This window comes from Pseudophryne corroboree, chromosome 3 (assembly GCF_028390025.1).
Source record: "Pseudophryne corroboree isolate aPseCor3 chromosome 3, aPseCor3.hap2, whole genome shotgun sequence".
Classification (NCBI taxonomy): Eukaryota; Metazoa; Chordata; class Amphibia; order Anura; family Myobatrachidae; genus Pseudophryne; species Pseudophryne corroboree.
Window position 1 is genome coordinate 190,456,771 of NC_086446.1, and position 21,006 is coordinate 190,477,776.

Here is a 21,006-nt window from a genome sequence, read left to right on the forward strand (position 1 = left end):
GAGGATGCTGGGTGCCCGCCCATCGCTTCGTTTTCCTGCATTGTTACTTGGTTAAGTACTGCATTGTTACTTGTTAAGTACTGCATTGGTCCGTTAAGTACTGTTGTTCAGCCGTTGCTGAATTGTTTCATGTTTGTTAGCTTGGCTTTACTTTTGTTATGTGTGAGCTGGTGTGAATCTCACCACTATCTGTGTATTTCCTTCTCTCAAAGTATGTCCGTCTCCTCGAGCACAGTTTCTAGACTTAGTCTGGTAGGAGGGGCATAGAGGGAGGAGCCAGCCCACACTATTAAACTCTTAAAGTGCCCATGGCTCCCAAGGGACCAGTCTATAACCCATGGTACTAAATGGACCCCAGCATCCTCTACGGACTACGAGAAAAGGATTTACCAGTTGGTAATTAAAATCCTATTTTTCCTGTGCTGAAAAATTGAAATTCAGGCCAGAAACCTACCCCCCATAATGTTTAAGCAGTCAAGTGTTTTGGGATTTGTGCGCAGGAGAAGCTCATGTGACATGACGTTACACTTGGCCAGTGTTCATTTTTATTTTCATGGCGTTATTTGTTTCCTTAGCTATTATGGTAAAGGTCAGAGTTCAGTCGGCATCCTGCACCTCCAGCAAACTCAGACACTATTACATCCCGCCTATTGTTTGATGAAGATTGCAAATTGTTACATAATGCAAGATTACACAATGGTGAGATCTACCTAAAGGACAAAGGTGGTAATTCAGACCTGATCGCAGCAGCAAATTTGTTAGCAGTTGGGCAAAACAATGTGCACTGCAGGGAAGGAGGGGGGGGGGGGGGGGCAGATATAACATGTGCAGAGAGAGTTAGATTTGGGTGGGTGTGTTGTTAAAACTGAAATCTAAATTGCAGTGTAGAAATAAAGCAGCCAGTATTTACCCTTCGCAGAAACAATATAACCCACCCATATGTAACTCTCTCTGCAAATGTTATATCTGCCTCCCCTGCAGTACACATAGGGGGTCATTCCGAGTTATTTTTTTCTCGCAAGGGAGCGATTAGTCGCTAATGCGCATGCGCAATGTCCGCAGTGCGACTGCGCCAAGTAAATTTGCTATGCAGTTAGGTATTTTACTCACGGCATTACGAGGTTTTTTCTTCGTTCTGGTGATCGTAATGTGATTGACAGGAAGTGGGTGTTTCTGGGCGGAAACTGGCCGTTTTATGGGAGTGTGTGAAAAAACGCTACAGTTTCTGGGAAAAACGCGGGAATGGCTGGAGAAACGGAGGAGTGTCTGAGCGAACGCTGGGTGTGTTTGTGACGTCAAACCAGGAACGACAAGCACTGAACTGATCGCACTGGAAGAGTAAGTCTCGAGCTACTCAGAAACTGCACAGAGAAGTCTTCTCGCAATATTGCGAATCTTTCGTTGCAATTTTGATAAGCTAAGATTCACTCCCAGTCGGCGGCGGCTTAGCGTGTGCAAAGCTGCTAACAGCAGCTTGCGAGCGAACAACTCGGAATGAGGGCCATGGTTTTGCCCAACTGCTAACAAATTTGCTGCTACCGTCAGGTTTGAATTACCCCCAAAGTTAACTTTGTTAAAAAAAATTCTAACCTTGTCAGAGTGAACACTATTTTTTAGAATAATCTACATTGTCCATTTTCATTCAAAAGATTCTTCTTGAATTATATTTTTCTCCTAGATGAGTAACAATCTGTGGTCAGCATACAGTGAAAATATAATTTTAGCTGTTTCGTGTTGTCATATACAAAATTTCCAATCCAATGATATTTTCCACTCCTATCGTTACCAGTTTTAATTGTTTTTTTTGCTTTCCTTTCATTGCCATTATAACAGATACTCCCTGGAGTGGTGTGGTCACTATACACTGCTTATTTTTTTGGACACAACTCACCTAACGGGGCGTAGAGAGCCACGCAGGGCCCCGGTAATGTAACAGGGGCATGGCCTAAATAGGGGGCATGTCAATGCCCACCCAAAAAAAAAACAATTTAATAAATGATTCATTGCTGCACAGGGGGCACCATTTATTCAAGGGAGGGTAGGTATGATGCAGGGGAAGGCACCTGCTTTTTAGCTTGCTTGCTCGTAAATGAGTCCCTCCTCCTTGGCCAGTGGCGGAGCCATCTTCCCAAAGACTTTGGCAGCCTGGGCCCGGGTAATTAGTACCTGGTCCACCCTTCTCTCTGCGCCACTCCTCACCTCAAATGTATTTTCTTGTCAGAAGTACTACAATTTATTATACTTTTTCCTACAGTTTCATGTAAGACTTCAAATTTTGCTGTTTTTTTTCTAATGGTTTATTTCGATCTAGTGATAGTATTGGCAGACCTACGTGTGGTTGCTTCATTGTCCTTTTAAATAAAACTTGTATCTTTAAACATTTTAATCTGGACAGTTTTCTCTGTCATTAGGTTTTAACAGACCTTTTAAAAATCCTTCTACAGGCCTTCTACACCATCCAGCTATAAACTTCAGGGCAGGGCCGGATTAAGGCTTCAGGGGGCCCGGGGTACTTTAGACAAGGGGGGCCCCAGAGGACTAAATATAGTGTATATAGGAAGGGGATGTACCTTACATGTGTGTGCGCGTATAACTATATATATATATATATATATATATATATATATATATAGGATAGATAAAAGTATAAGAAGACAGCTGTTAGAGGCAGTAACAACATACAGCACATATTATTCAACAGAAAATTAGCGTATGTATACACTGTAAAAACAATATGATATCACACTGTAGTGCTCAGCTAGACTCAGAGGATTGGACGTTGTGGCTAGTCTGCGAGGCACAGGGTCACCGCAAACCTGTCACACAGTAGGTGGTGATAGTATTATGTGGAGGCATGATCTGCTTGCGTCTAGGGATAGGCAAGCTGATGGTTACAGCAGTGCAGGATTGTATAATCTGCCTGTCACAAAATGAAGTATATCAACTAATCCTAAACCCTATAGTACTACAACAAGAAACCTGTTAACATACACACACAGTATACCTACATCCACACAGCATACATCCACACAAAACATCCACACACATACAGTACATACACACACACACACACACACACACACACACACACACAATGCATACAGTACATACACACACACAATCAGCATACACACACACACTACACACCTACACACAATCAGAATGCATACACACTACACACCTACAAACACACACACACACACACTACACACCTACAAACACACACACACTACACACCTACAAACACACACACACACACACACACACACACACACACACACACACACCATACCTACATAAACACACATAGCATACATACAGTACACACACACACACACACTACATACCTACAAATAAACAGCATATCCACAGAAACACACACACACAGCACTAACCAATGTAAGAGAAGAGAAGGAGATTGTGACGGAGTTAGTTAAGCACAGGAGCTGCTGCTGCTGCACATGCTCAGCAGCTCCTTCCACTGTGACTCATGTGTCCAGTACAGAGAGCTCTGCTGATCAGAGCTCTCTGTGAGGAGAGTTCTCGGCAGCTCGTTAGGGAGCATAGGCGCCAAAATGGCGCTGCGGCGATATAGGGGGGAGGGGTGGCACACGCGACCGCGGGCCAACGGCGGGAAAGGGGGGACGGGGGCAGGTATGCCGTCCTCCTTTTCACACCTGGGGGGACAGGGCAGCCAGTAGGGCAGCAGGAGGGAAGAGGGGGCAGGAACGGGTTAAAAAGCAGAGGCAGGAGGGGAAGCGGCATTGCTACAGAGGGAGACGGACGGAGATAGACGCGGCCGGGAGAGCAGCAGCGGGAGCAGTATTAACAGAGGCCTTACCTCGTTGCCGGACAGAGATCGATGCAGACGGGAGAGCAGCAGCGGGAGCAGCATTAAAGAACACGTCACCTCTTGTAAACCAGCGGGTCTGGGTCGCAGCACCTCCAGCTCAGAGCAACAGCAGCCGTCCATCAGCTCCAAGAGGTAAAGACAGCGGGGAAAGAGCAACAGCAAAGCGCCCAGGAGCGGGACACATCCAGCCAGACGAGGTACCGCAAGCCCCAGGGTAGCGCCAGCAGGGTATTATGGAGCCACTGGCAGCAAGGTCAAGCAGAATCAAAAAAGCCCCCAGTCGCTTCAGAGAAGAGGGAGAGGAGAGCATCCGGAAGAAGGGGAACAGAAGAGTGAGGAAGCAGCAGCACTTGCAGCGTGGAGGAGCACAGGCAGAGGGCGCACCCCCTAGTGGTCGGAGGGCGAAAGAGCGGTCCCTGGCAGCCCAAAGCAGAAGAAAAAAAGAGGCATCATACAGACAGAAGGGAGAGCAGCATGGGGAGGAGATCCAAGCACCGGCAGCGTACGACAGCATTCCAGCAGCGGCAGAATCAGATGGGGCGGAGTCAGGCGCAGAGGCGCAGAGCGTCACGGCCCACGCAAGTCAAACTGGCGCGCCACGGATGTCAACTCAACAGAGGGACAGCGGCATTGCGGCAGCAGCGCTGGGCTCATCCGCGGGCACACCAGCAGAATGGGTACAGCAGGCATCTACGCAGCTATTTAAGGAGCTGGCGCAATTCCCAGCGGCCGCACCAAGGAGATCAAGGGAGCGGGAGTCAGCACATCACGGCAAGGGTGAGAGTCAACGCAGACGACGCGCGGCGAGGGATCACGGTCACCGTCATCACCCAAACCGTTACCTTTCACCCGCGAGAAGCATCCGCCACTACTCAAGGTCGATTGGAAGGGCATCGCCGGCGACGGTCAGCGGCGGCCAAGGGTCGCCAGCAAGGAGCTACCGCACGCAGCACCGGGATTGCCGGGGCTGCAGCTGCGCACGGCGATCAGAGCGGAGGGAGCAGCCTTACCGCGGCAGGGAGCAATTTCTTCAGGAGGAATACAGCGGCTCAAGCAGGCGTCATCGCAGCCCACAGCGATCTTGTTTGGGGAGCACGAGGCAGTGGGACCAGGAAGCAAGGGTTTTCATTAGCACAGACTCAACACTGCAAAGGAGCTACCCTAATCGCGGGCAGCAGTTTGGCACGCCGCGGAGAGAGCATCGCGAGAGGCGCGCGAGCAGCCGGGAGCAGAGGCAAGGAGGCGAGAGCACGGCCTACGCTTCGTTCGGCGTGGCGCCATCATTTCCAGCGGTTCACGCAGAACATGCCCAGGTGACAGGGTCATCTCCTTGCGCCAAGGTCGGCGCAGGATACGCAGCACCCAGATGGACAGCGACGGGGTCATCTCCTTGCGCCAGGATCGGCACAGGACATGCAGCACCCAGAGGGACAGCGACGGGGTCATCTCCTTGCGCCAGGGTCGGCGCAGGACACGCAGCACCCGTAGAGACAGCGATCGAGGACGCGGCGCTCGGGATCGGTAAGAACAATGTCGACAATAATGACTTGCATAATGTTTGTATGACCCAAAATACTTGTCAGAATGCGCAGAGTATATGCAGCGATTTATGCAACGCAGCAGGGGGGTCGAGTCATAGCAGTTTCCATAGAATGTGTGTTATGCCAGGAAGCGCGCAAGGGGTACAGCGTAGCAGTATTGATGTCGATAAAATGACAGGAGCGCAGAGGGGCGGGGTAGAGGCGCAGTCAGACGCAGATTTGGGGCTAACCCCGGCGGAGTCGGACGAGGACGACGCATGCAGAGTGTTGAGGGAGCAATGGCTGGCAGCAGTTGCGAAGTGGAAGAGTAAGAAGGGCAGCATTCCCGGGGCTGACGCAACCAGGGAAAAAATGGGTGTGGTAGAACATGATAAGGCAACAGCTTTTGTGCAGGGAACCGCAGGCCTAGTATGCGCCTTCGGTTCAGTAGCGGCCCACTTGCCGGCGCTGACTAGGAAGGAAATCGAAAAAGGGGCTTTTATAGATATATGTTCACTGACGGAGGCAGGGCTGAAGGCCAAGGAGGCAGCGAAGCCAAAGGGAGAAAGGCAGTCAGAAAGCTATAAGACAATTGAGCATTGGCTGAGTGGTATGTTTGCCTATACAGCTTGTTATACGGAGGCGTACCCTGAAGCAGCCGCGGGCATGCTGAGGTACACAAACTTCATTTACTCGGTGTATAAGGAACACGGGGGGACGGTATGGAGAAAATATGACGAGCGTTTTAGGGAAAGGGCGGTGGGCGGGAAGCCCATTGATTTCGGCGTCAGGGACGTTGACGAATGGTTGAAAGCCCAGTCGGCAGGGGCCCCAGAAAAGGTCTTAACTACACATAGGCCGTTTGCAGGGAGGCCTAGCGCGCAGAAACCAGATCATAAATGCTGGGCATTTAACGAGATGCGGTGCACTCGCGCGCAGTGCAAATTTAAGCACGCATGTTCAATCTGCGGCGCGAATCACGCAGCCAAAGAGTGCAGCAGACAGAGGGGAAATAACCAGAAAAAGGTACCCGCAGCGGCAGGGCCTAACAAAAGCAATTAGTCCAGTAAACTCGAACAGGATCCTGGCATGGCTGGCCAGGTATCCCAAGAGCCAGGAAGCCAATTTGCTGCGGGCGGGGTTCGGGGACGGGTTTAGGATACCCATAACTAAGGAAGTCGCGCCCTCCGGCAGCTCCAGAAATTTAAAGTCTAGCAGGGAGCAGCCACGAGCGGTGCGGGAAAAAATTATCAAGGAGCTAGCTTTAGGGAGAATGGCAGGGCCTTTCGTAGCCCCGCCAGTGGCGGGGCTAGTTATATCACCGTTGGGGCTGGTCCCCAAGAAAGCACCGGGGAAATTCAGGCTCATTCAGCATTTGTCCTATCCAGAAGGGGCGTCGGTAAACGACGCTTTGGACAGGGACGAATGCTCAGTGCAGTACCAGTCCTTCGACTCGGCTGTCAGGTCGATCCGGACACAGGGGAAGGGGGCCCTGATAGCAAAATTAGACATCGAGTCTGCCTTCAGACTGCTCCCCCTACATCCTGAGAGTTTCAGGCTCATGGGGATAAGCTTTGACGGGTTTTTCTTCATTGACAAATGTTTGCCAATGGGTTGCGCTATTTCGTGCGCATATTTCGAGGCTTTTAGCTCTTTCCTGCAGTGGTGCTGGGAGGAGCGCACGGGGTCAAGAGCTATAGCACACTACCTGGACGATTTCCTGGTGGCAGGGCCTCCAGATTCGACACGGTGCGCCCACCTTCTGAGCGAGCTGCAGGCCATGCTGGAGGAGTTCGGCGTGCCTATCGCAACAGAGAAGACGGAGGGGCCCAAAACGGTCCTATCCTACCTGGGGATAGAGATTGACACAGATAGACAGGAGTGCAGGCTCCCCGAGGAAAAAATACGGAGGCTGGAAAGGGAAATCGGGCTGTGCGTAAAGGCAAAAAAGGTTACGTTGGGCCAGCTGCAATCATTATTGGGAAGCCTCAATTTTGCATGCAGGGTGATCCCAATAGGTAGGATTTTTAAACGGCGGCTCGAGCAAGCCACCGCTGGCGTTGCAAAGAGACATCACTTTGTGCGGATCAACAGGGATTTGAGGGAGGACCTGCGAGTATGGGAGGAATTCCTCCTACATTTCAATGGAGTGCGTATGTGGCCCAAAGTAGTACGGTCCAATCACGCAATGCATCTATTTACGGATGCCGCAGGGGGGACAGGCTTCGGGGCATACTGGCAGGGAGAATGGTGCGCGCAGGTTTGGCCCACATCGTGGGAGGAGGCGGGGCTCACCAAGAACTTGGCGGCCTTGGAGTTGTTCCCAATAGTCGTAGCAGTGACAATATGGGGGGAGAGACTCGCCAACAGGCAGATTCAATTCTGGTGCGATAATATGGGGGTGGTTCAGGCGGTGAACAACCAGAGGGCCTCATCGCCACCAGTCGTCAGGTTGATCAGAAAATTGGTGCTAGCATGCTTGCATCATAATATTACATTCAGGGCGAAACACGTGCCGGGGGAGAAGAATGTGATAGCAGATGCGCTGTCTCGGCAGAACTGGGAAGCTTTTAGGGCAGCTGCGCCAATGGCAAACGCGACTGGCCTAACATGCCCCTCATGTCTCTGGCAGATAGTCAAGCCGAATTAGGCAGGCTGGTGGAGCGGTCGCTGGCGCCAAAGACGTGGAAGGCATACAAGGCTGCCTGGAGATCGTGGCAAGAGTTTCAGGCGGCGGAAGGCACCGGGGGAAAAAATGCGCAGCAGCAGCTGCTGGCTTTCATAGCTAAGCTCAGGCGCGAACAGGCATCCAAGGCCAGGACGAGCGCCATGTTAGCAGGTATCGCGTTTTTCGATAAGTTAGCAGGGAAAAATGACGAAACAAAGTCGTTTACGGTACGTACAATCATGAGGGGCTGGGCCAGGGCAGAGGTTAGGAGGCCAGACGCAAGGGAACCCATTACAATGGAGAGATTGAAGACGCTGCTGGCATGCATCCCATCAGTGTGCAGGGATCAGGGCGAAGCGGCGCTGTTTGGGGCCGCATTCGCGATGGCTTTTAGCGGAGCATTCAGGATTAGCGAGCTTGTAGCGAGATCTAAGCTCACAAACGGCGACGGGCTGCAGTACAAGAACGTCGTCATAACCGAGCAAGCTGTGTTATGCAAAATACAGAAGTCGAAGACTGATCAGGAGGGTAAGGGAAAATGGGTTCAGTTGCGCAAGCACACGGATATTGCGGCATGTCCGGTGGCGGCGGTCAAGGCCTTCCTAGACCACAGGCCACGAGGTGGGGATAATTTTCTCATACACACGGACGGGTCACCACTAACTAAATATCAGTTTACGGCGGTCCTGAAAAAAGGCGTAACGGCCAGCGGATGGCAGGCCGATAGGTTTAGCACTCATTCATTCAGAATCGGTGCCGCCACGTCGGCAGCTAGCGAGGGCTGCGCTGGCGAGGAGATCAGAGCGCTGGGCCGGTGGAAATCAGATCGCTATAAAGTTTACGTCAGGCCGGTTACCAGCAATCTAACATCTAATTAAATCTCCCCCCCCCCCCCCCCTCCGCAGGGAGCAAAGAGGCGAAGCGCATTTGGATCGTCGGCCATTCCTACATTCACTGGGCGGAAAAGAGGGCCGCCGGCAGGCCCTACGGCAGGCAGCTGGGGCTGGCAAGGAGCGCGGGACGCGTGTTTTGGTTCGGGCGGAGGGGGATGAGGTGGCACAGCCTCAGGGAGGCGTTGCTGGGAGGTGAAAAAACGGCGGGCAGCCCAGACACAATAGTCATTCATTTAGGGGGTAACGATTTGGGGAACACGAAGTCCCTTGACATGGTAAGAAGCATGGGCACTGACCTGGCATGGGCCAAAGCACGTTGGCAGGCAGCGAACATCGTGTGGTCCAGCATCATACCTAGGCTCACATGGCGTGGGGCGCGAAAAGGGGCTGCCATAGAAAGGACCAGGAAAAAGGTGAATGTAGCAGTGAGTAAGTGCGTGAGGGCGATGGGTGGAAAGGTCATCCGTCACCCGGACATCAGTCAGAAGGTAAAGGGCTTGTACAGGGCAGACGGGGTGCATTTGTCGGACGTCGGCATTGACTTGTTCAACAACGCTTTGCAGGAGGCTTTGGAAGTCGAGGTTAGGGAGAATGGCAGGGTGGGGGGGTTTTCGGTAATCGGGCAGACCCCGAAACCTCAGTGGCGGGAGGAAGCGGTGCGCAAGGCAGGTGGAGGACGGGAGCCAGCTGAGGTTGCAGATTCACCGACGGCGACGTGACGCATGCCAGGCTCCAGCTGTCGACGGCGGGCCGACGGCTGCTCACCAGGCCAGAGGAATCTGCGGGGGCTGGCTCACTAGCGGGGGCGTTGCTGAGGGCCTACGGCGTAGGTATGTGGCACGCCCCGTCGTAAATCAATGATCGGCATTGATAGGGTTTTTTGTGCCTTGCCCACCGTTTCTCTGCCCCTACCCTGGAAAAAAGTGTAAGTTGTTAAATAAGGTAATGGTTAATAAAGAACTGTGGCCAATGATTCAATCCCAGATCTTGTCTCCGAGTATTATTTCGGTAGGGACGACAGGGGGGTTGGTTAGCAGGGGCGCAGCGGACCACCCTCTCCCCCTTAAGGGAGCATAGGCGCCAAAATGGCGCTGCGGCGATATAGGGGGGAGGGGTGGCACACGCGACCGCGGGCCAACGGCGGGAAAGGGGGGACGGGGGCAGGTATGCCGTCCTCCTTTTCACACCTGGGGGGACAGGGCAGCCAGTAGGGCAGCAGGAGGGAAGAGGGGGCAGGAACGGGTTAAAAAGCAGAGGCAGGAGGGGAAGCGGCATTGCTACAGAGGGAGACGGACGGAGATCCCACCCACCCAACCCCTGTGTTAGGAACTGTATTGTTTTGTATATGCCTGTCAGCATTTGGAGTGTCTATGTCTGTCAGCATTTTGCGTGTTATATATATATAAAAAATAAAAAAAAATAAAAAATAAATAAAAAATAAATAAATAAATAAATAAATAAGAACTTGGAAAGGAAATGGGACGTTTTTACGAATGCAATTTGTGGTCGACAAAGTCTTGGTTATGCATGTTGTTTTGTCACAGTTGGTAAGAGGACGGCAGGAGGAAGCGGTGCGCAAGGCAGGTGGAGGACGGGAGCCAGCTGAGGTTGCAGATTCACCGACGGCGACGTGACGCATGCCAGGCTCCAGCTGTCGACGGCGGGCCGACGGCTGCTCACCAGGCCAGAGGAATCTGCGGGGGCTGGCTCACTAGCGGGGGCGTTGCTGAGGGCCTACGGCGTAGGTATGTGGCACGCCCCGTCGTAAATCAATGATCGGCATTGATAGGGTTTTTTGTGCCTTGCCCACCGTTTCTCTGCCCCTACCCTGGAAAAAAGTGTAAGTTGTTAAATAAGGTAATGGTTAATAAAGAACTGTGGCCAATGATTCAATCCCAGATCTTGTCTCCGAGTATTATTTCGGTAGGGACGACAGGGGGGTTGGTTAGCAGGGGCGCAGCGGACCACCCTCTCCCCCTTAAGTGCCTGTGGGTGGTCCCGCCGGGTGCAGAGACGGAGATAAGGCTTTCTCCGTCTCTGAAACAGTTTGCTGAACTTCAGAAAAAAAAAAAAAAACATGCAAAACTGCCAGTGCTTCACGGCAGGCATGGGGGGCCCTTAAATTTGGGGGGCCCAGGGTAATGTGTCCCCTGGGCTCCCCCCTTAATCCGGCTCTGCTTCAGGGGTGATTACATTTTAGGTTTTATGCTGCCAGGACAGCAGAACCTTGTGGACACCACATTACCAACTTTTCCACACATCCCACAGAGGTGCATAGTAAAGTGTGGGATGTTGCTGTACTCTAGATCTCATGGATTGGTACGGCCTGACATAATGACCACACACTACTGCAGAGAATTGCATTCCACCCATATGAATCATATTTTGTTTTATAATGTATTGCAAACATTGATAAATTCTACGAGGCCTAGTGCATGCATCATATATGCAGTTATTAATGTCTCTGAATCCCTTTCTGTTGAGCAAATAAAGCCCATACAATTAGGTTTTTGTAGACACAACCGGTTATAAAAAGAGTTGAACTTGAATCAATTTCTCCCTCTGGCAGTGAGGAGATTAGACCAGCATTCATGTCCAAGTTGCATTTTTGTCCTCTGAATCACTATTTTATCAGTTATGTCTCTCTGAAATACAATTGCCATAATTTCTTCCCTTTGCTCTGTTCCAGCTGTGTCCAGAGTTTGTTCCTAGACAAGTAGGTTCAATCATTATATATTATATGCATGTTTTTAACTCCTGTCTGCTTGCTGTCTTTCGAAGCCACTCACTTGGGGGTCTGTATGTTAAGCTCTTGCAGAAAAAAACATACATTTGTTGTTCTCTGTGTCTCTTTACTTGATGGAAACTTTTCGGCATCAACTCATAGATAAGGATCACAAGCCGGAAACCTACTGTACTTTACCTCAGCAATACAAATTACATTTATTATACAAACTTATGTAACTCAACCCTGAAATAGTTTGTTAGCGATGTAACCCCACTGTAGTTCTATAACAGCAAAGGAGGTGGGGGAAGAAAAATGAACAGAAAATGCTTAGATTGTTAATGAAACTATGAGACCACAAAACAGTTCTGTCAGCCAAAGAAACCATATGGTACCTACACATACTGGGGATAACTTACATTGTCAGAAAAACCTCATTTTCTGTGTGGCTCCATCTATGTGTTTGTAAAATGAGATGAGACTATTAGTAGAAGTGCTCTATGTCATCTCCAGTCTTTAAGACGTCACCACTTTTCAACAATAACATGTAAACCATTTTACTTGTGCTCTGTCTTGCTATACCCTTAAACACATGGAGTCTGAGTATGTAGGCAGCAACCGTTTCAGGGAGCAGCGATAAGCAGAGTACATAATACACAGGCAGCAAATAAGGAGAGTTGGCATATACCGGTAGCAACGGTAGCATCAGTCTAAGGAGTAAGCAATAATCAGAGTTGGGATACCTGGACAGCGTTAAGTCCAGGAGGTCCAGGAAGCAGTCAGAATCAAGGAAGGCTACAGAAATGTAAAATACGCAAGATACCTGGTGCAAAACATTATGGCTGGCAGTGATCTACCGCATAGGATGACATATCAAGATATGTCATGAGATAAACTACCAGAGGAGGGAGGCATGTATAGAAACATGTGAGGGAACCATATCAAGATATTCCATGAGATAAACTACCAGAGGAGGGAGGAATGTATTGAAAAGTGTGACTACACAGTGACCAGAGTGCAAGGTTCTGTAATTAAAAAAAAAAAAAACCCAGCACCTGTGCTAGTATCATTATAAGTGCAATCGCCTGAGACGTAGGCTTACAATGTAGATGAAAGAATCAGGTGGAGACAATAGAAGTAATGGGCACAGGTGGACACAGCAAGTGAACAATGCAGAGGGAGTAACTGGGAGTGGTCTAGGAGGGTATAGAGGAAGCAAGAGTGAAAAGATGGTACATTGGCCTGGTTGGCTGAGGCAGGAATTTAAATAGGTGGGGAGCAGCGTGGGAAATATGTAGGATGTGGGACGTAAGAGGTGGTAATAAGAGATGTCAAGCTGTATCTAGAGATGAGGTCAGAGATGTATGAAGGGGAAGCATTGGGGAGAGCTTTGTAGGTGAGAGTTAGCAGCCGGAAATGAATTCAGAAGACAACGGGGAGCCAGTAAAATCATTTACAGAGCGATACTGTGGATGAAGAGTGTCTGTAGGTTCAGGAATCGGGGAGATGACAGCCACAAAGGCAATAGGGGGTGGGATAGTGACATTGGAAGAGGGAAAGAAAATTAGCTCAAACTTAGATAAGTTTAAGGTAACCTTGGCCTTTGAGATTTCCAAGTGGAAATGGCAAAGAGGTAGTTATACATGTACACAGTACAATATAGCAGGTGTGGGCAAACCGGATTCATACTAAATACATTGAAAAAGTTGCGTCCGCCAAAAAAGTATATACAAACATTGATAAGAAATATATAAAAAAAGCCAGAACCATACTAAATACTTTTAAAAAGCCGGATACGTGCTAAGGGCCTGCATCTGATTTGGGAATAAAGAGCGAGTAACTGTGCACCTGTGTAAAACCACGCTGCACTGCATGTGGGGTAGATTTCAAATGTGCAGATTTAGATTTGAGAAGGGTGTGACAAGTCTGTAATCTACACATCTACACATCCCCCCACCGCCACCACTGAGATTGTAGAATGACGCCGCAGCACAGTTCATATATTGTAAGTGGCTGGCACAGAGACTGATGTACATGAGAGGCAATGGAGAAGGTCAGGATGCCCCCTTCAGAAAAGGCGCACGTTGGCGACCGACTCCATTGTCTCTACCCATAGCAACTAATCAGCTTATATCATCATATTAAAGATTGTACATGATAAAATCTAGCTAGAAGCTGATTGATTTCTATAGGCAACTTCTTCACTCTTTATTCTCTTTTGTTCAGCTCTTTAGTTAGGCTCCCCAAGGCCTTCGCCATTGCCAGACGTGACCCACATTCCACAGCAGTAAGACAGAGCTGATGGGATAGGTCGATGCCTACATTCACACACCTCATATCTCCTGGCTTTCCCTTCAGATCATGTAATAATGGGGACTACAGAAATATGTCCAAAACTGAACTACATCTGTAATACGATGGCTCATAAAGGTGACATTCCCATCACATTAGTATAACCTGCTCATGATGTTGCAGAAAAGATAAGATGCACATTCTACCAGGAGCCAAATTAATAATATATGTATTGTGAGTGTGACCCAGCCCATGGCAATATACTGTGGTAAATGTTTGGTTGGTTTACTTGCCTTTGGTGCTACCAGACTATCATCCAGAAATACTGGGCCATATGCTACACAGTAATGTAGCGGGGACCACAAACCTCCTCAGTCAGACAATATTTATCCCTCTATAGTTTTGCCGATCATTGACAGACCTTCATGAGTGCAGCTTCCTAACACTGTCACTTAACCTTACTGTGCCTTGTTCTGAAAACTGCTGCACGCAAAGCTGAAATGTGAAACTAATTAGACTGTGCAACATGTGTGTTTATTAGAACACTGAGCTGGGGTTATCATTTCTATTTTAAGTTAGACTATAAACAATTCTAACACCATGTGTGTACTGTACTGTGGAACATGTGCTTGTCAGAAGATGAAGCTGAGGTTATCATTCCTGTTTCTCTGACGTCCTAAGTGGATGCTGGGACTCCATAAGGACCATGGGGAATAGCGGCTCCGCAGGAGACTGGGCACAACTAAAAGAAAGCTTTAGACTACTGGTGTGCACTGGCTCCTCCCACTATGACCCTCCTCCAGACTTCAGTTAGAATCTTGTGCCCGGCTGAGCTGGATGCACACTAGGGGCTCTCCTGAGCTCCTAGAAAGAAAGTATATTTAGGTTTTTTATTTTACAGTGAGATCTGCTGGCAACAGACTCACTGCAACGAGGGACTAAGGGGAGAAGAAGCGAACCTACCTACCTAACTGGTGGTAGCTTGGGCTTCTTAGGCTACTGGACACCATTAGCTCCAGAGGGATCGACCACAGGACCCGACCTCGCTGTTCGGTCCCGGAGCCGCGCCGCCGGCCCCCTTACACAGCCAGAAGCAAGAAGTGTTCCTGAAAATCGGCGGCAGAAGACTTCTGTCTTCAACAAGGTAGCGCACAGCACTGCAGCTGTGCGCCATTGCTCCTCATGCACACCTCACACTCCGGTCACTGATGGGTGCAGGGCGCTGGGGGGGGGCGCCCTGAGGGCAATATAAGACACCTTGGCTGGCAAATCTACACCATATATAGTCAGGAAGGCTATATAGGTGTAAAAATACCCCTGCCAGAGTTCCAGAAAAAGCGGGAGAAGTCCGCCGGAAAAGGGGCGGGGCCATCTCCCTCAGCACACTGGCACCATTTTTCCCTCACAGCTCCGCTGGAAGGACGCTCCCTGGCTCTCCCCTGCAGTGTCAAGCTACATAAGGGTAAAAAAGAGAGGGGGGGCACTAAATTTAGGCGCAGTATATATAATATAAGCAGCTATAAGGGAAAAACACTCATTTATAGTGGGATCCCTGTGTTATATAGCGCTCTGGTGTGTGCTGGCATACTCTCTCTCTGTCTCCCCAAAGGGCTTTGTGGGGTCCTGTCCTCTGTCAGAGCATTCCCTGTGTGTATGCGGTGTGTCGGTACGACTGTGTCGACATGTTTGATGAGGAGGCTTATGTGGAGGCGGAGCAGATGCCGATAAATGTGATGTCACCCCCTGCGGGGTCGACACCTGAGTGGATGGTGCTGTGGAAGGAATTACGCGACAGTGTCGACTGCTTGCATAAAAGGTTTGACGACATACCAAATGTGGGACAGCCGGCTTCTCAGCCTGTGCCTGCCCAGGCGTCTCAAAAGCCATCAGGGGCTCTAAAACGCCCGCTACCTCAGATGGCAGACACAGATGTCGACACGGATACTGACTCCAGTGTCGACGACAATGAGACTAATGTAAATTCCAGTAGGGCCACACGTTACATGATTGAGGCAATGAAAAATGTGTTGCACATTTCTGATGTTACCCCCGGTACCACAAAAAAGGGTATTAGGTTTGGAGAGAAAAAATTACCAGTAGCTTTTCCTCCATCTAAGGAGTTAAATGAAGTGTGTGAAGAAGCGTGGGCTTCCCCTGATAAGAAACTGGTAATTTCTAAGAGGTTACTAATGGCGTACCCTTTCCCGCCAGAGGATAGGTCACGTTGGGAAACATCCCCTAGGGTGGATAAAGCGCTCACACGCTTGTCAAAGAAGGTGGCACTACCGTCTCCGGATACGGCCGCCCTGAAGGAATCTGCTGATAGAAAGCAGGAGGCTATCCTGAAGTCTATATATACAGACACAGGTGTTATACTGAGACCAGCTATTGCTTCAGCATGGATGTGCAGTGCTGCAGCTGCGTGGTCAGATTCCCTGTCGGAAAATATTGATAACCTAGACAGGGACACTATATTGCTAACCGTAGAGCATATTAAAGACGCACTTTTATACATGAGGGATGCACAGAGGGATAATTGCCGGCTGGCATCTAAAATAAGTGCAATGTCCATTTCTGCCAGGAGAGGGTTATGGACTCGGCAGTGGACAGGAGATGCAGATTCTAAAAAGGCACATGGAAGTTCTGCCTTATAAGGGTGAGGAGTTGTTCGGGGATGGTCTCTCAGACCTCGTTTCCACAGCAACAGCTGGGAAGTCTACATTTTTACCCCATGTTCCCTCACAGCCAAAGAAAGCACCGTATTATCAGGTACAGTCCTTTCGGCCCAATAGGGGCAAGCGGGTTAAGGGCGCGTCCTTTCTGCCCAGAGGCAGAGGTAGAGGGAAAAAGCTGCAGCATACAGCCAGTTCCCAGGAGCAAAAGTCCTCCCCCGCTTCCTCCTAAGTCCACAGCATGACGCTGGGGCTCCACAGGCGGAGCCAGGTACGGTGGGGGCCCGTCTCAAATATTTCAGCAATCAGTGGGCTCGCTCACGGGTGGATCCCTGGATCTTTCAAGTAGTATCTCAGGGGTACAAGCTGGAATTCGAGACGTCTCCCCCCCGCCGTTTCCTCAAATCTGCCTTACCAACAACTCCCTCAGGCAGGGAGGCAGTGTTACAGGCAATTCACAAGCTGTATTCACAACAGGTGATAGTAAAGGTGCCCCTACTTCAACAAGGACGGGGTTACTATTCCACAATGTTTGTGGTACCGAAACCGGACGGTTCAGTGAGACCCATTTTAAATTTGAAATCCTTGAACACATATATAAAAAAATTCAAGTTCAAGATGGAATCGCTCAGGGCGGTTATTGCAAGCCTGGACGAGGGGGATTACATGGTATCACTGGACATCAAGGATGCTTACCTGCATGTCCCCATTTACCATCCTCACCAGGAGTACCTCAGATTTGTGGTACAGGATTGTCATTACCAATTCCAGACGTTGCCGTTCGGTCTATCCACGGCTCCGAGGGTCTTTACCAAGGTAATGGCCGAAATGATGATACTCCTTCGAAAGAAGGGAGTTTTAATTATCCCGTACTTGGACGATCTCCTGATAAAGGCGAGGTCCAGGGAGCAGTTGTTGGTCGGGGTAGCACTATCTCGGGAAGTGCTACAACAGCACGGCTGGATTCTAAATATTCCAAAGTCACAGCTGGTCTCTACGACACGTCTACTGTTCCTGGGGATGGTTCTGGACACAGAACAGAAAAAAGTGTTTCTCCCGGAGGAGAAGGCCAAGGAGCTGTCATCTCTAGTCAGAGGCCTCCTAAAACCAAAAACAGGTGTCGGTGCATCACTGCACGCGGATCCTGGGAAAGATGGTAGCTTCCTACGAAGCAATTCCATTCGGCAGGTTCCATGCAAGAACCTTTCAGTGGGACCTGTTGGACAAGTGGTCCGGATCGCATCTTCAGATGCATCGGCTGATAACCCTGTCTCCAAGGACAAGGGTGTCTCTGCTGTGGTGGCTGCAGAGTGCTCATCTTCAAGAGGGCCGCAGATTCGGCATACAGGACTGGGTCCTGGTGACCACGGATGCCAGCCTTCGAGGCTGGGGGGCAGTCACACAGGGAAGAAACTTCCAAGGACTATGGTCAAGTCAGGAGGCTTCCCTGCACATAAATATTCTGGAACTGAGGGCCATTTACAATGCCCTAAGTCAGGCAAAACCCCTGCTTCAAAACCAGCCGGTACTGATCCAGTCAGACAACATCACGGCGGTCGCCCATGTAAACCGACAGGGCGGCACGAGAAGCAGGACGGCGATGGCAGAAGCCACAAGGATTCTCCGATGGGCGGAAAATCACGTGTTAGCACTGTCAGCAGTGTTCATTCCGGGAGTGGACAACTGGGAAGCAGACTTCCTCAGCAGGCACGACCTCAACCCGGGAGAGTGGGGACTTCATCCAGAAGTCTTCCAACTGATTGTAAACCGTTGGGAAAGGCCACAGGTGGACATGATGGCGTCCCGCCTAAACAAAAAGCTATAAAAGTATTGCGCCAGGTCAAGAGACCCGCAGGCGATAGCTGTGGACGCTCTAATGACACCGTGGGTGTACCGGTCGGTTTATGTGTTCCCTCCTCTTCCTCTCATACCAAAGGTACTGAGGATAATAAGGAGAAGAGGAGTAATTACTATACTCATTGTTCTGGATTGGCCAAGAAGAGCTTGGTACCCGGAACTTCAAGAAATGATCTCAGAGGACCCATGGCCTCTGCCGCTCAGACAGGACCTGCTGCAGCAGGGGCCCTGTCTGTTCCAAGACTTACCGCGGCTGCATTTGACGGCATGGCGGTTGAACACCGGATCCTGAAGGAAAAGGGAATTCCGGAGGACGTCATTCCTACGCTGATTAAAGCTAGGAAAGAAGTAACGGCAAACCATTATCATCGCATATGGCGTAAATATGTTGCGTGGTGTGAGGCCAGGAAGGCCCCAACGGAAGAATTTCAGCTGGGCCGTTTCCTGCACTTTCTACAGTCAGGGGTGACTATGGGCCTAAAATTGGGTTCCATTAAGGTCCAGATTTCGGCTCTATCGATTTTCTTCCAGAGAGAACTGGCTTCACTACCTGAAGTTCAAACTTTTGTTAAGGGAGTGCTGCATATTCAGCCCCCTTTTGTGCCTCCAGTGGCACCTTGGGATCTCAACGTGGTGTTGGATTTCCTAAAGTCACATTGGTTTGAGCCACTTAAGACCGTGGAATTGAAATATCTCACGTGGAAAGTGGTCATGTTGTTGGCCTTGGCTTCGGCTTTGTCATGTAAAAGCCCTTATCTGATTTTCCATATGGATAGGGCAGAATTGAGGACTCGTCCCCAATTTCTCCCTAAGGTGGTGTCAGCCTTTCATCTGAACCAACCTATCGTGGTGCCTGCGGCTACTAAAGACTTGGAGGCTTCCAAGTTGTTGCATGTAGTCAGGGCCCTGAAAATGTATGTTTCCAGGACAGCTGGAGTCAGAAAGACTGACTCGCTATTTATCCTGTATGCGCCCAACAAGTTGGGTGCACCTGCTTCAAAGCAGACTATTGCTCGCTGGATCTGTAGTACGATTCAGCTTGCACATTCTGCGGCTGGACTGCCGCATCCTAAATCAGTAAAAGCCCATTCCACGATGAAGGTGGGCTCTTCTTGGGCGGCTGCCCGAGGGGTCTCGGCTCTACAACTTTGCCGAGCAGCTACTTGGTCGGGGTCAAACACATTTGCTAAATTCTACAAGTTTGACACCCTGGCTGAGGAGGACCTAGAGTTTGCCCATTCGGTGCTGCAGAGTCATCCGCGCTCTCCCGCCCGTTTGGGAGCTTTGGTATAATCCCCATGGTCCTTACGGAGTCCCAGCATCCACTTAGGACGTCAGAGAAAATAAGAATTTACTCACCGGTAATTCTATTTCTCGTAGTCCGTAGTGGATGCTGGGCGCCCATCCCAAGTGCGGATTGTCTGCAATACTTGTATATAGTTATTGTTTAACTAAAGGGTTATTGTTGAGCCATCTGTTGAGAGGCTCAGTTGTTATCATACTGTTAACTGGGTATTGTATCACGAGTTATACAGTGTGATTGGTGTGGCTGGTATGAGTCTTACCCGGGATTCAAAATCCTTCCTTATTGTGTCAGCTCTTCCGGGCACAGTATCCTAACTGAAGTCTGGAGGAGGGTCATAGTGGGAGGAGCCAGTGCACACCAGTAGTCTAAAGCTTTCTTTTAGTTGTGCCCAGTCTCCTGCGGAGCCGCTATTCCCCATGGTCCTTACGGAATCCCAGCATCCACTACGGACTACGAGAAATAGAATTACCGGTGAGTAAATTCTTATTTTCAAGTCAGATTGCTGATTCAAATGGTTTCGGTATGAATGGTCGACCATGTTATGGTTGACAGTCATTAGGTCGACCACTATTGGTCGACATGGACACATGGTCGACACATGAAAAGGTCGACACATGAAAAGTTCGACGTGAGTTTTTTTACTTTTTTTGGTGTCGTTTTTTGCATAAAGTGACTGGGAACCCCAATTAGTGCACCGAGTCCCCTCGCATGGCTTGCTTCGCTCGCCATGCTTCGGGCATGGTGCCTTCACTCCGCTACCACTTCGCTCTGCACAGATTACCGTTCCAATCGTAGTCCACGTGGATCGTAAAGTATGGAAAAGTTCCCCAAAAGAAGAAAAAGTTAAAAAAAAAACATGTCGACCTTTTCATGTGGCGACCATTTTCATATGTCGACCATGTGTCCATGTCGACCATGTCAATGTCGACCAATAGTGGTCGACCTAATGACTGTCGACCATCTGAACGGATACCGATTCAAATGACGGTACTACAGGTTGAGTATCCCATATCCAAATATTCCAAAATTAAGAATATCCTGAAATGCGGAATTTTTGGAGTGAGATAGTGAAACCTTTGTTTTCTGATGGCTCAATGTACACAAACTTTGTTATAACACAAAGTTATTAAAAATATGGCTAAAATTACCTTCAGGTTGTGTGTATATGAAACATAAATGAATTGTGTGAATGTACACAAACTTTGTTTAATGCACAAAGT

The 21,006-nt window shown here is 49.6% G+C and overlaps 1 protein-coding gene across 3 annotated transcripts in view; it reads left to right on the plus strand.

The window, feature by feature from the left end:
• LOC135055087 (L-threonine ammonia-lyase-like) overlaps positions 1-21,006 on the plus strand; it is a 139,845-nt gene that overhangs the window by 23,669 nt on the left and 95,170 nt on the right. For 2 of the 3 annotated variants that reach the window (XM_063958731.1, XM_063958730.1), the window contains exon 2: positions 11,624-11,650. The exons of the other annotated variant lie outside the window; for it this stretch is intronic. In XM_063958731.1, the coding sequence (XP_063814801.1) occupies positions 11,624-11,650 (27 nt within the window). The remainder of the gene's footprint in view (positions 1-11,623; positions 11,651-21,006) is intronic. 3 annotated transcript variants of the gene reach the window in all.